This window comes from Elephas maximus, chromosome 8 (assembly GCF_024166365.1).
Source record: "Elephas maximus indicus isolate mEleMax1 chromosome 8, mEleMax1 primary haplotype, whole genome shotgun sequence".
Classification (NCBI taxonomy): Eukaryota; Metazoa; Chordata; class Mammalia; order Proboscidea; family Elephantidae; genus Elephas; species Elephas maximus.
The window spans coordinates 41,647,257-41,661,974 of record NC_064826.1 but is presented as its reverse complement, the minus strand read 5'-3'; the positions used below and the strand labels follow the sequence as shown (position 1 = coordinate 41,661,974).

The 14,718-nt window shown below is 43.9% G+C and overlaps 1 protein-coding gene across 1 annotated transcript in view; it reads right to left on the bottom strand.

Moving 5' to 3' along the window:
• The window catches only part of LAMB1 (laminin subunit beta 1), an 83,171-nt gene that overhangs the window by 24,339 nt on the left and 44,114 nt on the right, over window positions 1–14,718 (bottom strand). The window contains exons 16-24 of the mRNA XM_049893058.1: window positions 14,219–14,346; window positions 13,869–13,992; window positions 13,234–13,438; window positions 12,474–12,617; window positions 12,006–12,237; window positions 8,810–8,973; window positions 6,692–6,916; window positions 5,460–5,674; window positions 4,669–4,765 (exon numbers count right to left, since the gene is read on the bottom strand). Coding sequence (XP_049749015.1) covers window positions 4,669–4,765; window positions 5,460–5,674; window positions 6,692–6,916; window positions 8,810–8,973; window positions 12,006–12,237; window positions 12,474–12,617; window positions 13,234–13,438; window positions 13,869–13,992; window positions 14,219–14,346 — 1,534 coding nt within the window. The remainder of the gene's footprint in view (window positions 1–4,668; window positions 4,766–5,459; window positions 5,675–6,691; window positions 6,917–8,809; window positions 8,974–12,005; window positions 12,238–12,473; window positions 12,618–13,233; window positions 13,439–13,868; window positions 13,993–14,218; window positions 14,347–14,718) is intronic.

Below are 14,718 nucleotides of genomic sequence, written 5' to 3'. Positions count from 1 at the left end.
GTTTAGAAAGACTAGCTTTTTCTAAGAGCCCGAGGCCCCACATGAAAACTTTACCCTCTCTTTGCTATCTATGAATCAACAGAAAGATTCCTCATGCCCACCCTGTGACTCCTGAAGGGCACAATGCAGAGCTGCACGCTGAGGTTTTCTCCAGCATGTTCGGTGGTGGGTGGACGATATCCTCTCCCCATCCCAGCACAGTGGTGGGCTTGTTCAAACTTGGCATGATCGGCCAAGAGCCCTAACCCGGGTGGACAATAGGAACATTCAACCAATTGTAAGTTTGAGGCTCAACTCATTTGTCTTTTATATAACTACATTTTTTTTCCATAAGGAGAATACTTAGCTATGACTTATGTCTTTCTATAAGGATATTGTTAAGTAGGTGGCACCAGAAAGTCTAAATTTGTGCCCTCTAACAAACCAATTCAACTGAAAAAAAGATTTGAAACTGAAGAAATGTTTGGCAATTAATTACACAATTCGAGAAGAGTTCACATTCTTTTCTCAGTGTGTTGTGTAGTGTGCCATCAAGTTGATTCTGACTCACAGCAACCCTATATGACAGAGTAGAAGTGCCCCATAGGGTTTCCTAGGCTGTAATCTTTATGGGAGCTGATTGCCAGGTCTTTTCTCACCAGGAGCCACTGGTGGGTTTGAATTGCTGACCTTTGGATTAGCAGCCAAGCGCTTAACCATTGCCCCTCCAGGGCTCCCTTCTTTTCTCATAGTTCCATCTAATTTGGAATGACGCCTCTTCTTATCCCCCCTGATCTCTAGACCCAGTCCCTTCGAGTTCTCATCACTGCATTTCCATTTGTGACTACATTCCTGTATAAGAATGTACTCCTGAAGTCTTGTTTCTGCATTCTTGCCCTTGCCCTCACCAGACAGTACAGATCCTGCTCCTGGCCATCTGTATGCACAAAGATGAACCCCCCATTGTTAAGTCAATCTAAATTCTCTCTGGGTGCTTTGTAGGTGAGCTTCCTCCACAGACTGCCACAGGACATTTTGGACATGCAGTGTCCTTGGTTCCTGGCCACTGAGGGCTTACAGCAAACTTCATTGGGGTGATTCAAAATGCTTTTCCTATTCCCCCATTTCCAAATGCTCCCAGCCCAGCCAGTGCAGGCACAAAGGAGAGACGGTATAGAGCTTAACACCCCAAAAGATGCATCAACATTTCATACCTCTGAATTGGCCAAGTTAGCAATAGGCCAGCTACCCTTACCCTAGATTTTAACACTTTGGAGAAAGGAGCTTTCTGATTCCCATAAAAAAAGCCTACAGATGGAGGTGGAGAGATGACAGAATTTAGTAGGAAAGCAAGCGAATAATGGAACCCCTAAGATCTAGAACTTGACAATTGCTCTAGGGGTATTTTTAGTTCTTTCTTAGAGAGAGGCTTATCATACCTCCAAAGGGCTTGAAGCTAACTTTTTATTTTATGGGAGGGGGCTGAATGGTTGTAAATATGCAAATTATAATATTAGAGTCATGAATATGGAATGATCTGAAAGAGAATAAGAAAAAAAAGCAAATCTTGAATGTGTATATTTTTAAAAACTATATGTTTGTGTACAATATATGTATGTAAATGCCCAGAAAAAGGACCAGAAAGATTCATATCAAACAGAGAAGGGAGGAGGGGTATGCTGGGTGGAAAGACTTAGTTTTATTCTAATATGTAAGTATTGCTTGATCTGAACCAGCCAGCCTGGCTCCAGAACCTACGTTCTTTACTAGGGGAGCTCTTCATGGACCCACAGACCTCGAGCCACGGGGATCCAGCGAGCACCATGTGGAACCCATAAAGTCCAATGATCTTCAGAGTTTCTTCATTAACTAGAACTATGATTACCCTAAATAAAGAAATGCAATACCAAAGGGAGGAGCAGGAAGGAAGAAGTATTCACGCGTGTTGTGTTTCTATCCAATCTCCCTCTGCAAATCAGTGTTTCTTTGCAGGGTATTCAGTTTTCGTTTTGCATTGCTCCTTTGTTTTTCCTGATTGTCAGTTTAAAGAAAAGATGAAAGGGTAAGGGTTAAAGTTCTAAGTACTAAATGAACAATTCTCTGATTGAGTCCATTCTGGGTAGCAGGCTTTTCATGCTAAAAAGCTAAAATGGGTCAAAAGGTCAGAGAGCTTTGGCAGCCAAAACAGCTTTACCAATGACACATGCTTATTCCACATGTCATGGAATAAGATGACAGAACCATTATCTGGAGAAAAATCAAGCCCTTGGGGCATTACAAGATTGAAGAATTTAACAGAAAAGTACTTAAAATTCTGGTGAAACCAGATCTCAAGAAGGGCTTTACTTTCAAGAGACATCTTGGAGCAACTGGTCCATTGGATGTCACATCCCTTTCCAATAGAAGTGGTTGCTGAGTATCGAGCGAGTCAACCCATTAAGGACCAACATCTGGACTGGAGGATGATGAATGACAAAGAACTTGTTTATTGACACAGCACACAACATCCCTCTCCACGAAATAAGCCATAATCTAATCTAAAATGTGGGTACAAACCCCTCTGGTTAAGCCTCAATTTGAAAAAGAAATCATATGCAATGTGTTCTGGTCTTGTCTATTGTTTGACATTTTCCTGCAGCTAAAGAAGAGATGGGTTTAGGCACTAAAGTAACTTAGTATCTAAGCTTTTGATCTTTTTATAGGGGATACTGAACGACTTGCTAACTTGAAGAGCTGTATGATTTCTCACCACAAGAGTATATTCCCCCCTCCCCTGCCCAAAAATCATACTTTATTTAGAGTCCAATAACCCATTGCCGTTGAGTCAATTCTGACATAGTGACCCTATAGGACACAGGAGAATTGCCCCATAGGGTTTCCAAGGTTGTAAATTTTTACAGAAGCACGTTGCCACATCTCTGTCCTGTGGAGTGGCTGGTGGGTTCAAACTGCTGACTTTTGGTTAGCAGCCAGGTGCTTAACCACTGTGCCACTAGGGCTCCTTAAGAGTCTAATAACCCACTGCCATCGAGTCAATTCCGACTCATAGTGACCCTATAGGAATGAGGAGAACTGCCCCATAGGGTTTCCAAGGAGTGGCTGGTGGATTCAAAGTTCCAACCTTTTGGTTAGGAGCCAAATGCTTAACCACTGTTGCACCTGGGCCTCTTAAGAGTCCAAGAGCCAAAAAACCAAATGCACTGCCGTCAAGTTGATTCCGACTCACAGTTTCAGATGTGTGTCATGGATTGAACTGTGTCCCCCAAAAATATGTGTAAACTTGACTAGGCCATGATTCCCAGTATTGTGTGATTGTCTGCCATTTTATCATCTGATGTGATTTTCCTATGTTCTGTAAATCCTACCTCTATGATGTTACAGAATTGGGATTAGCAGGACTCAATCTACAAGATTAGGTTGTGTCTTAAGCCAATCAATCTCTTTTGAGATATAAAAGAGAGAGGCAAGCAGAGGGACCGGGGACCTCATACCACCAAGAAAGTAGTCCCAGAAGAGGTGTCCTTTGGACCTAGGGTCCCTGTGCTGAGAAGCTCCTAGTCCAGGGGAAGATTGATGTCAAGGACCTTCCTCCAGAGATGACAGAGACAGAAGGCTTTCCCCTGGAGCTGATGCCCTGAATTTGGACTTCTGGCCTACCAGACTGTGAGAGACCATCTACTAGACTGTGTTGAAACCATCCACTTTTGGTATTTCTGTTATAGCAGCAGTAGATAACTAAGACAATGTGCATCAAAGAAAATGTATAAAAGAGCAAATAAACTACGGACAATATTTATCCATTGCTAAAAATTAAAAACATAGGGCAAAAACCCAAGTAGGAAGGAAAGAATAGAAAAAAGAGTAGAAACAGCCTATTAAATCCTTCCCATAAATCCTTCTATTTTAAGATCTGAAAAGCAATTTGGCAGGTCAAAAAATTTTACAACAGCATAAAGATTAAGCAATCATTATGATTCACATGATTTTAATGAGTTTTTTTTTTAATTAAGAAAATGTCAAGTTTTCCCTCACGGTCCTAGTTTTATCATAAGCCTAAATGAGAATCTGGGTTTTATTCACATTTCACAGCCTGGGAGGAGCACCTACCATGTATTCCCCTGGTGCATGAAGACCCTAGGCCGACATCACCCCCCAGTTCTCACTGGCGGGAACATTGCACTAGAGCACACACACTAAGAGCGTTCCCCATCAGCAAGGTGTGCTTGATGCAGGGAACCAAATGATCTTAGGGAATCTACTGCTTAGCTCTGCATGTGCTGGCAAGGAAGCTGGCCACAAAATACTGTTCGGGGGGAAGAAATCAATTTGCAGAACTATATGGTTAATATGAGCCCATTTTGGTTAAAAGCACTTAAAAAAAAATTGTGCATTTGTGGTGTGTGTGTGTCTGTGCAGAGACAAGTGTTACCCCGAGGGTAAGCGTATCCACTTTCTATTACTTATGCTTTTATAAGGCTAGATGTGCCTTTTTTTTTTTTTTTTTACAACGAGCATGACTTTCTTTCGTAATTAAACATAGAGCTCTTATAGAAAATTAATTTGCACCTCACTTTAGAGTTTACAAAAAGCTCTCGCCACACTTGTTCCCTTGTACACATCTGTTCCCATGCCCTCTGACCAAGTTCTGGGCAGCTGAGAGCATCACCACCTGGCACGCCATGGCCTCACCTCGGCACTCCACGTTGGGGTCTCCCCAGAAGAGCTCCTGGCACTCGCTGCAGGTGCGGCCTCCAAAGCCAGGCATGCACTGGCACTGCCCCGTGAACTGTGGCCAGAGAACAGAGCTCGGTCAAGCAGGCTCCAGGGCAGAAGGGGGACTGAGCTGTTTACCTTCACCTCCTGACTAGGAAAATGGAATTGTCCTTTGATCTTAGGTGCTGAGGACCCCATGCAGCATCTCCTCTCCTGACTACTCTTTTGCAACTGGGACGGTCCACAGCACATCCCGTGTTACTCACAGGGTTCCTCACTCTTCCACACAGATCACCTGAGCCTACCCGTGACTCACCTGCCTGAGGGAGCACTGCATCTTAGTGCATGTTAGGCACAATTAAACTTTTTATAGTGCTGTGTTTGGTTATTTGGTTCCTTCCAAGCTGCATAGCTAAGAAGAAAGTCTGATTCAGTGGCCAGGTTTTGAAGAGAGGCACCATACCCTTGTCCATTCTGACATGAGTCTGCATAGCAGCCAGGGCAACACACTGACATGCTGTGCAGGGTCAGCTAGGGCCTCTCTGCAGTTAGGTAGTTCCAGCCAAGGGGGATGGTGAGAGCTGAAATCCAGCCTGTGCTGTGCCAGCCAAACTGTGTGCCCTGGTGCAGGGCTACATCCACCAAGAGAAGGTGCCTTTTTCTAATTGGGGCAAAGCCACCAAATGGGCTAGCTGTCCCCTAGGCTCCTTCCTAAGGGCATTTTTCCTTATGTCCTAACAGCCACACCCCCAGCCACAGCCCCTCACCTCGTTACATGATGGCCCGAAGGAATGGGCAGCATCACAGTTGCATAGATCACACCCAGTCCCGCTGGCCAGCTGCCAGGTATTAGGCGCACAGCGGTCACAGTTCTGCCCGATCACATTCGGGAGACACAAGCACTGACCAGTGGTTTTGTCACACTGGCAGTCAGAGCCATTGCAGTGCTCATGCACCGTGCCCAGGTTATTGCAGACACACTCTGAAAAAGAGCAATGGGGTCAGATTCACTTATCTTCACATTCACCAATATACAGATAGTGCAAAACTCAGTTACAGCAAACAGCTGAGATTACCCCTCCTCTCCAGATCTCAACCCTGACATGCAAAAAAGTAGAGAAAGGAAGAGAGGTGACAAAACACACAAACACACACAAAGCAAACCCACAACCCCAGAATCATTGTTCCTCTGAAGTCCTTAGGATGCACTACAGAGAGCTGACATTTCCCAGGCAGATATGCACAATGGCACATTTTGCCTAGTGGTATTTTCAAAATACACAGACTTAACAAGCTGCAGGTGAATCATTTTAAAACTTGAGGATTTAAGTGAAAATAATAAGAAAGATGCCAGTGGGAACTGAGAGAAATCTAGTAATTTCAAATTCTTGGCAGAGAAGAGCAGTAACGAATGTGTCGGACATAGCAGGTGGAAGCCCTTTAAGCTAGTAAGGCCTTGAGGAATCTAGTCCTGCTGGTCCCCAACATTCCAGACATGTTTCTATAAACAAAGACAGGGGGCCTGGGGGCTTGGCAGCAGCCCAGGAGGAAATGCTGGCTGATCTCTTGAAAAGAGAGAAATAAGGAGTTCTGAAAGAGATTTCAGAGATGGTACTTCTTCTCCTTCAGTTGGAAGGCTCTACTCCATCAATGGCATCAGAAAAGCTGTGGACCTAAGTGGGTATTTAGAATCTATAAGTCCCATCCAATCAGAAAGTTCATGAGCAGAACATAAAATCAATAAACTCTATCTGGGTAACATTTATCATGGTGACAGCTACATAGTTTTTCCTTTTGGTTGTCTTCCCCGAGGCACTGGGCCACATCTTCAGACTTTAGTCCTGCCAGAAGATGATTTAAAGGAAAAAAAAACGTTAGTCCCATTTTTCTCTGGTTGAGGGTGAAATTTTCTCTCTGAACATGTGTTTTCCCAAACAAAATAAATACACGAAGGATACAATCCCGATTATGAACAGAAGGTGGGAACTATTCGTCTTACTTCTACATTCCTGCTGGAGGGCGTCTCCATAGTAGCCAAATCGGCACAGTTGGCAATGCTCCCCTTCTGTGTGGTACAGGCATCTGAGACACCTTCCTGTCTCCTTGTCACAGGCTTCTGGGTCCGTCGTGTCAATGTTGTGGTTACACTGGCAAGGCTGACAGGTCCCGCCCACATCTGAGGGGTTGCCAAAGAATCCCGAGGCACAGTCATCACATCTGGAGCCTATTGTCGGATAAAACCAAGAACAACACTTTCAGCTTGTTGACTAAAATGCTCACCAGTCACCTGACACTCCTGCCTAGGAAACAGCCAGCTGCCAGGGCAACGATGTGCTCCTTTACTACAGTATTGATGGGGCAACGATAACCACTTCTTCCAAGCAAGGAACAGGCTTCTTGTCATCAAGGGCAAGAAGTATCCTGCAGTCACCAGCACTGCCACAGACTGGTTGCTGCAGGGGCCACAGTGTCTCATGGACAGTTCTAAGAGTTTTCTTTCAGCACATGGGACGCCAGCTAAATAATGCTTTAACAATGTAAAGTTTAGCTCGATACTAGAATTCTAATCCAGTGATTATATAAACTGAAAAGCCACTGCTCCTTTGTGAGCAACCTGAAAAACGGAGTCCTTAATAATGATCAGTAGTCCCCGGGTGGTACAAATGGTTAATGTGCTCTGCTGCTAACTGAAAGCTTGGAGGTTCAAGTCTACCCAAAGGCATCTCGGAAGAAAGGCCTGGTGATCTACTTCTGAAAAATCTGCCATTGAAAACCCTACGGAGCACAGTCCTACTGTGGCACACGTGGGGCTGCCGAGCACGGTCCTACTGTGGCACACGTGGGGCTGCTGTGAGTTGGAATCAACTCAATGGCCACTAGTTTAATGATGTTCAATTCCCCTTTCTCAGAAATCCTGAAATCATGTGCAAATATTTAGTGAGCTATGGAGGGTCATAACTAGTATTTGAAACATGATATCAAGGATGAAATAAAAGGGAGTTTATTTTCACAACCAGCTAAAGTCACTGAGTGATGACAGATAATGTGAGTGTAACAAACAATGAAGAATATATCTACCTTTGATTGATTTAGCTATCTGGGGATTCCCTGGATGGTATAGTCTTTTCTTCCTTCTGCCCACCACTTGGCCAGTTCACTGCTTTGAGACACTTCTGCTACAAGCTGGATGTTGTTGTTGTTGTTTGGTGGTGCTGGGTCAATTTCGACTTATAGAGATGCTATGTGACAGAGTAGAACTACCCCATAGGGTTTTCTAGGTTGTAATTTTTATGGAAGACCAAAGAAGAATTGATGCCTCTGAATTATGGTGTTGGCAAAGAAAACTGAATATACCAGAATGAACAAATCTGTCTTGGAAGAAGGCAGCCAGAATACTCCTTAGAAGCAAGGATGGCTAGACTTCATCTCACGTACTTTGGACATGTTGTCAGGAGGGACCAATACCTGGAGAAGGACATCAGGCCTGGTAAAGCAGAGGGTCAGCAAAGAGAAGACCCTCAACGGACGGACTGACACAGTGGCTGCAAGAGCGGGCTCAAACATAGCAATGACTGTGAGGATGGCGCAGGACCTGGCAGTATTTCACCCTGTTGTGCACAGAGTTGCTACGAGTCAGAATCGACTTGGTAGCACTTGACAACAACAACAATTTTTAAGGAAGCAAATCACCAGGTCTTTCTCCTGCAGAGCCAGCTGGGTTCGAACCGCCAACCTTTCAGTTAGTAGCTAAGCGCTTAACCGTTTACAAGACCAAGGCTGTTTGTGAGTTGGATAAAGGAAGGGAAAAGTAAAACGTAAATTGCTCTTTCTACAAACAGTAGAAAGTACAAAGCGTTTCATAGGGTTTTACTGATGGATTTAAATAAGCTTGCTATTCTTGCTCAATGCTCTATACTATAACATTATTAACATAGAGACTCAAAAACTGACTCTGCCCCATGTGCCAAATAGGAAAAGAGCAATTTTTATATTTCAGATCCCCTTACTTTCAAGTAAGGATTATAAAAATGAAACTACATTAGCTAACTCATACACCTTTTTCTTCGTTAACATCTTTTCCTCCCTCTTTGCCACCAAAAGTATGCACGTTATTTACCAATGTATCCAGGATTACAGACACACGCAAGCTGTAAAGTAACAGGATCTTGATAACAGCTACTGGCGAACTGGCGTCCGCTGTCAGGACCATCTGGGCAAGGGCAGGGGCGGCAGTGATCTCCTGACCCAATGATGGGGTCACCATAGTAACCAGCCAAGCACCTAGACCGATCATAAGAGAGAAAGAGCCATGAACCCCAGTTCTAAGACGCTTGAAAAAGTCTTAGAAACTGTCATCTCCTTTTAGGAGCATTGATTCCCCATTGCTTATGTTTCCACGTGGAGGATTTTCCATGACAGCATCGGTTCTCATCTTTAGCTCCTAACAGAATCACTGAGAAGCCCTGTTAAACATAGATTGCTGGGCTCCTCCCCTGGGGTTTCTAATTCAGTAGGTCCTGGGCAGGGGCCCAAAAATGTACATTTCTAACAGGTTGTCAGGTGCTGCCGCTACTGCTGCTGGTCTGGGGACCACACCTGCAGAACCACAGCACTGGAGTAACGCCCTGGCCCAGCCCCTCGCTCACTCCGCCTCAGATGGGGCGACACATCTCCTGTCTGCATTCTCCTGTCACCTGTCTGTTCTGATCTACTCTGTTAAAGGACCTGTCCTTGTGGGGGTGGCCGGAAGTTGTGTGACTCTACCAGGGCTGGGTGGGGTGACGTATTCACAAGTTCAGGGTGGCCACAGATCTAAAGCCCTGACTGCAATCCATCTTTAACCAGTAAAAGAGCCAACAGGCGGGATCTCTAGCCGTATGACTCCTGTATCCATCCCTCAGGTAGTGCCAAACTTGGGCAGGGAAGAGGGGTGCCAGTTATCGACCCCCAAAACCAACAGGTCCAGTCTCTTCGTTTACAGATAAGGAATCCATGGAGACTAAGTGATTAATAAGATTTGTTAATAAGAAGTCAAGACTTGAATTCAGCCTCCTTTTAAGCAAGGGGTTCTTTTACTACATCACGTTGCTTCTCAAGATGAACAGTAATTAGCTTAATTTTTTTTTTACTTTCTATAATGTAATCGCTTGAAGGAAATTTGGAGATGATCTAATTCAACCTGGTTATTTTAGGGCAGAAGAATGGATACTCGGAGAGGTTACAAAGCAAGTGAAAAGAAGAACTGAGCCTGGCACTCGGGTCTAAGGGTTTCCCATTCAGTTTGCTTCTCGAGTTCTTCTGAGGCAGAGGTACTACTCCACTTTTAAAAAAATGAGGGAGGGAGGAAGAACTAGAAGGAGAAATTGTTTAAAGGAAATTAATTTAATTAGACACAGTCCTAAGATATACTACAAGGACATGTTCCCTAATAATGTGCTGGGGTATAAGGATGAAGCAATTTTGTACCACAGTTTCTGAGAAAGTTTTCTATGGGACTTTTCTAGGTGAAGTAAGTCCAAATACATTATGACGGAAATTCATGTTCATTTCCTGTCTCCCGTACACTTCCCCCCTTGGGAGTAAGGTGAGCCTAGACTTCTTTTTTCAAGTTCACGGGATGAAACTGATCATCTTGGAATGAGAAAAAGAATGATGAGTAATTGGCTTAAAGTAGATAGCAGAATTTCAAATACCTAATAAAAAATTTCTGTTATCCAACCTAGGGCTAAAAATCTCTCCTCCTCCCATGCCCTTTCTTATTCTCTTTCTGAAGAAATCAAAACCCTTTTATGAATAAAATCAAAAAGGGAGTCACAGATATAAACCAAGCCATTCTTACAGGGCGTTCTTTCAAATACATTCCACAGTGTGACTGATTTCGAATCAGTATTGTGGACAACCACCTTTGTTGTTTACCTATGTTCATCCACCTGCTCTTCTCCCCTTTTTAATCTGATTTTCTCATCTGTCTCCTTCTCTCTTACTCATTCTCCATCTCCCAGTGAAAGAACAGTAATAAAAAATTAACGGAAGAAAACAAACAAAAGATGACAGCAATATATTAATCTCCTCCTTAAAATCTTCTATAGCTGCTTCTATGTTACCTTTCTACAATACAATTTTGGGGTTGGAAGGAATAACTTCTAATAAAAGCAGGCGTCAATGGAACCTCCAAATTCTTGGCTACTACTCTAGCACAGAACCAGAGCCAGAGTCACGCGTTGGCTCCTGTACTCATCTTCATGCTGGAAGTTAATCACCATTCAGTTTTCGCCAATGATTTCTCTCTCATCTGATGAGCACCTTTTGTACTGACTGAAGCACTTGCCAAAATGTTTCACAAGTGGCTTTTTAAAACAAACATTTTATATACAATGGATTGTGTATTAGAAGAGATGAAAATTTATTGACTTGGAAAGGTGGAGATTTTCACCCCAGAAAAAAAGGTCTAATGGTAATGTCATGAGTTGGAATTGACATGACAGCAACATTTTTTTTTAGTATGTCTGCATTTCTTAATTAGTAATGAATAATATAAGTGAGCATGTAATTTTTTCATATGGATAATTTCTTACGTACTGGACTAAACTCTAATGCTATTAGAGGCAATATTCTATACCCTACTCTTACCATACCTACTGCAGTGCTTTGCAGCCATAATTATTCAATCGACATTTGCAAACTGGAGAACTGACCTATTTTTCACATTTTATATGGTCTCCTGGAAACTGCAGTTGCATAAACTTTTAAAATACAAAGCTATTTAAAATGATTAATCCCATTTGGATTTGGTTTCTACTTTGACCCAAATTAGGCATTCCCATTTCACAACCCTCATCCTAGGCCAGAAATCTGAGATGGGGATATGATTTCTATACAGTTCTATGGTGACCCTGGAGTATACCCCCAAGAGGGCAGAGACTCATGCCAGTTTTGCTCTCTTTCTTATCACTAGCAGCAGAACAGTGTCTGGCACATACCCATAGAACCCACTGCTGCGACCTGACTCACAGTGACCCTGTAGGACAGAGTAGAACTGCCCCACAAGGTTTCCAAGGAGTAGCTGGTGGATTCAAATTGCCAATCTTTTGGTTAGCAGCCGAGCTCTAAACCACTGCATCACCAGGGCTCCACCTGGCACATAGAAGTGCTAATTAAATACATACTGGATACATGAATGAATTTCTAGAAAATACTTAAGTGGGCAGAAATGACTGAAACATGTGGAAATTAAGTCTGTGGTTTGTCTAAAATGTTTGCACAGCCAAGGACTACCTTCTCCTCTCTACTTTCAAGAGGCAGCATCCACGTACCTTTCACAGTTATGACCTGTGGTATAGTCCTGGCAGCTCAAGCACTCCCCCGTCACTGAGTCGCAGTCATCGGCATGGCCATTGCACTGGCAGGGTTGGCAATTCGGAAAGCCCCAGTACCCAGGTAAGCAGCGGTCACACTGCCGAGCATACACCCCCTGGAAACAGTGACACTGGCCGGTGATGGGATCGCAGAAGGCATTGACAGATCCTTGCAGATGGCACTCGCAAGCTGACAGAACAGGCAACCAAGGAACCACCTTGAGAAACTCAGTGAATGGAAAAACACCCTTGTTTATAAGCACCCTTGTCCCATCAAGTGCTTGAGTGGGCAACTGGACTCAGTTCAGAATGCTCATGGGCTCTCACCACTGATTTTCAGGAGTGAAGCATTGCCTTTTTGAGATACGGAACCCACACCAGTATTGCTCATGAACACATTACAAGTTTTTCTCCCAATTAACCTACGTTTGCATCCACTGGGTCCAAAGCCAAAGGTGCCAGGAGCACATCTGTCGCAGGTTCTTCCAACCACGTTGGGCCGGCACTGGCACTGGCCTCCGTTGGGGTTGCAGACAGAACTTAATGAACCCTGAGGGTCGCATTCACAAGCTGCAGGGCAAAGAGGCCAGAATCTAAGACACTGAGCAGCTGACCCTGCAAGTTAAATCAGCGCGGCACATCGCACATGCCTCCGACTGGTCCGCTCCCTTTCCTGGGCTCCCCCAACTCCCCTTTACCACTATGGCTCATTCAGAATTCCGACTTAAAACAATACCATCCTTACGATGAGTGGGAGGGAAGAAACAGGAGGCAGGGTTGGCAGAGAACAAGCAGTTTTTCTAGGCAGGAGGTCATTATGGTTTTCCCCCAGGCCTTCAAAGCTCAAATATCACAGGACATTTGACAGAAGCTCAGGGGTTGGTCTGACCTTTCCAACAGAAAAACATACATTTCGGTTGTTTGACGTTTTTCTAATTCCATCCCAACTCCCCACTCTGGATGGAAACCATATATTCTCATAGATTTTTTTCCCCTAGTCATCTATTATTTGTTATTTCTTATAAATCGATTTCATTTCCAACAATCCTTTACCACTAGAATATTTTAGAAAACATGACAGACTGACAGGGCAAGCATTCTGATGTACCATGAGGTACCAACCATACTCTTGGCTCTCAAGGAAGAAAATGAAGCAGCAGCAGTTGCAGCTCTAAGCACTACCTACCCAGGCCTGTCTGGTGTAACAGGGCGGAAATGCTGAAGATGATGTTTCTGCAAACATCTGTCATTGGCGTTTTCACAACACTTCTGCTGTTTTCCAGACAGCGGTATCTCTGAAAGGTTTCCCAGGCACTGTTTGTGATCAGCCCATCTCCGGAACCTCCAACAGTGAAGATGTCCAGTGACTTACAGTATGGCATAAGAACAAGCTATGACGAAACAAGAACAGCAAAATGGTATTGTCCCATATCATCAGTTAAAGCAAGTAAATGCATAAAACCCCCAACGCTTCTTTGATACTTAGAAAGAGAAAACTAGACTCATTAGATAACAAAGCAAAAACCTCGCCATTCTTAAATACACTTGCCAGCACAAGTTTAGAAATACTTTACACAGCTTGATGGTTTTTGAAACGGTACTTTTTGAAGTCACTTCCTACTTCCACAAGGAATCAACTTGAATAAATCCTTTCCACAGGGTGGAATTTATTAAAACAAATCAGCAAAATAGCCTCTGAGGTAAGGAAGAATGATTCCACTTAACCTCTGAACGTTAACCCTGAATAAAACACTCTGAAGAAGCAGGTGAATGCTCCTTGCCCAGCCTTTCCTGCATTGTCAGAAAGGGTCTTCCACTTACTGAGTCGATAAGTGTGTAGGGGCTCTCCACATCGCTGTCAGAGGAGGTATACTGAGGTAGCTCTAACCTCACTGTGTAATTCACCCCCTTCTCAAAGCATACGGGGTGGGGAAGGACGACATATCTGTTCCAAAACAAACAGAAAAGCAACAACAACAAAAAGTCAACCTTGAAGCATCAAGAAAAAAAACAAATAACAAAAAAAACAAAATGACTCTATGCTGATAATCCCAAAAGGAGAAAGTCAACATCTGGCTCTGAAGCTGTAACTACAACTTGCAAGGCAAGACATTAGGAAAAATTAATTTGCATGGGAGCTTTGTTGAGCTGCAAACCACTGTCATGCTGACCTCGAGCCTGGTGATAAAGACACCACCTGGTTGTCATCATCGGGTACCGTATTACCACACCGGCTGCTGGCTGGGATCTTTCCTGGTCGCTGCACTGTGATGACAGCTTTTTCCCAGTGGTCGGGTAACTAGAATAAAAAGCAATCGAAAAGATCATCCGCATTAGTCTACTGCTGCCCATCTGTTTATACAGACGTCTCTAAACGGGCCATTTGCCAAGTTTAAATGGGAAACAGGGTGCTTTTTCCCTCCCTCTTGACCATTTCTGCTGCTGCTGCCCCAGCTCCAGCCTTGATCCTTCTCACCTAGACACTGAAACGGCCTCCCAACTGCTCTCCTTGCCTCTTCCCCAAGGTCCTTTTCAGTCCTTAAAGTACAGCTCAGATAACAACCACCCCCTACTCAAAATCCTTCAACTGTTTTGCAGACAGTGGTATCCCTGGAAGCCTTCCCAGGCGCCGTTAATACAGAGTCCATACTCCTTTCCTGAGCCTCGTGTT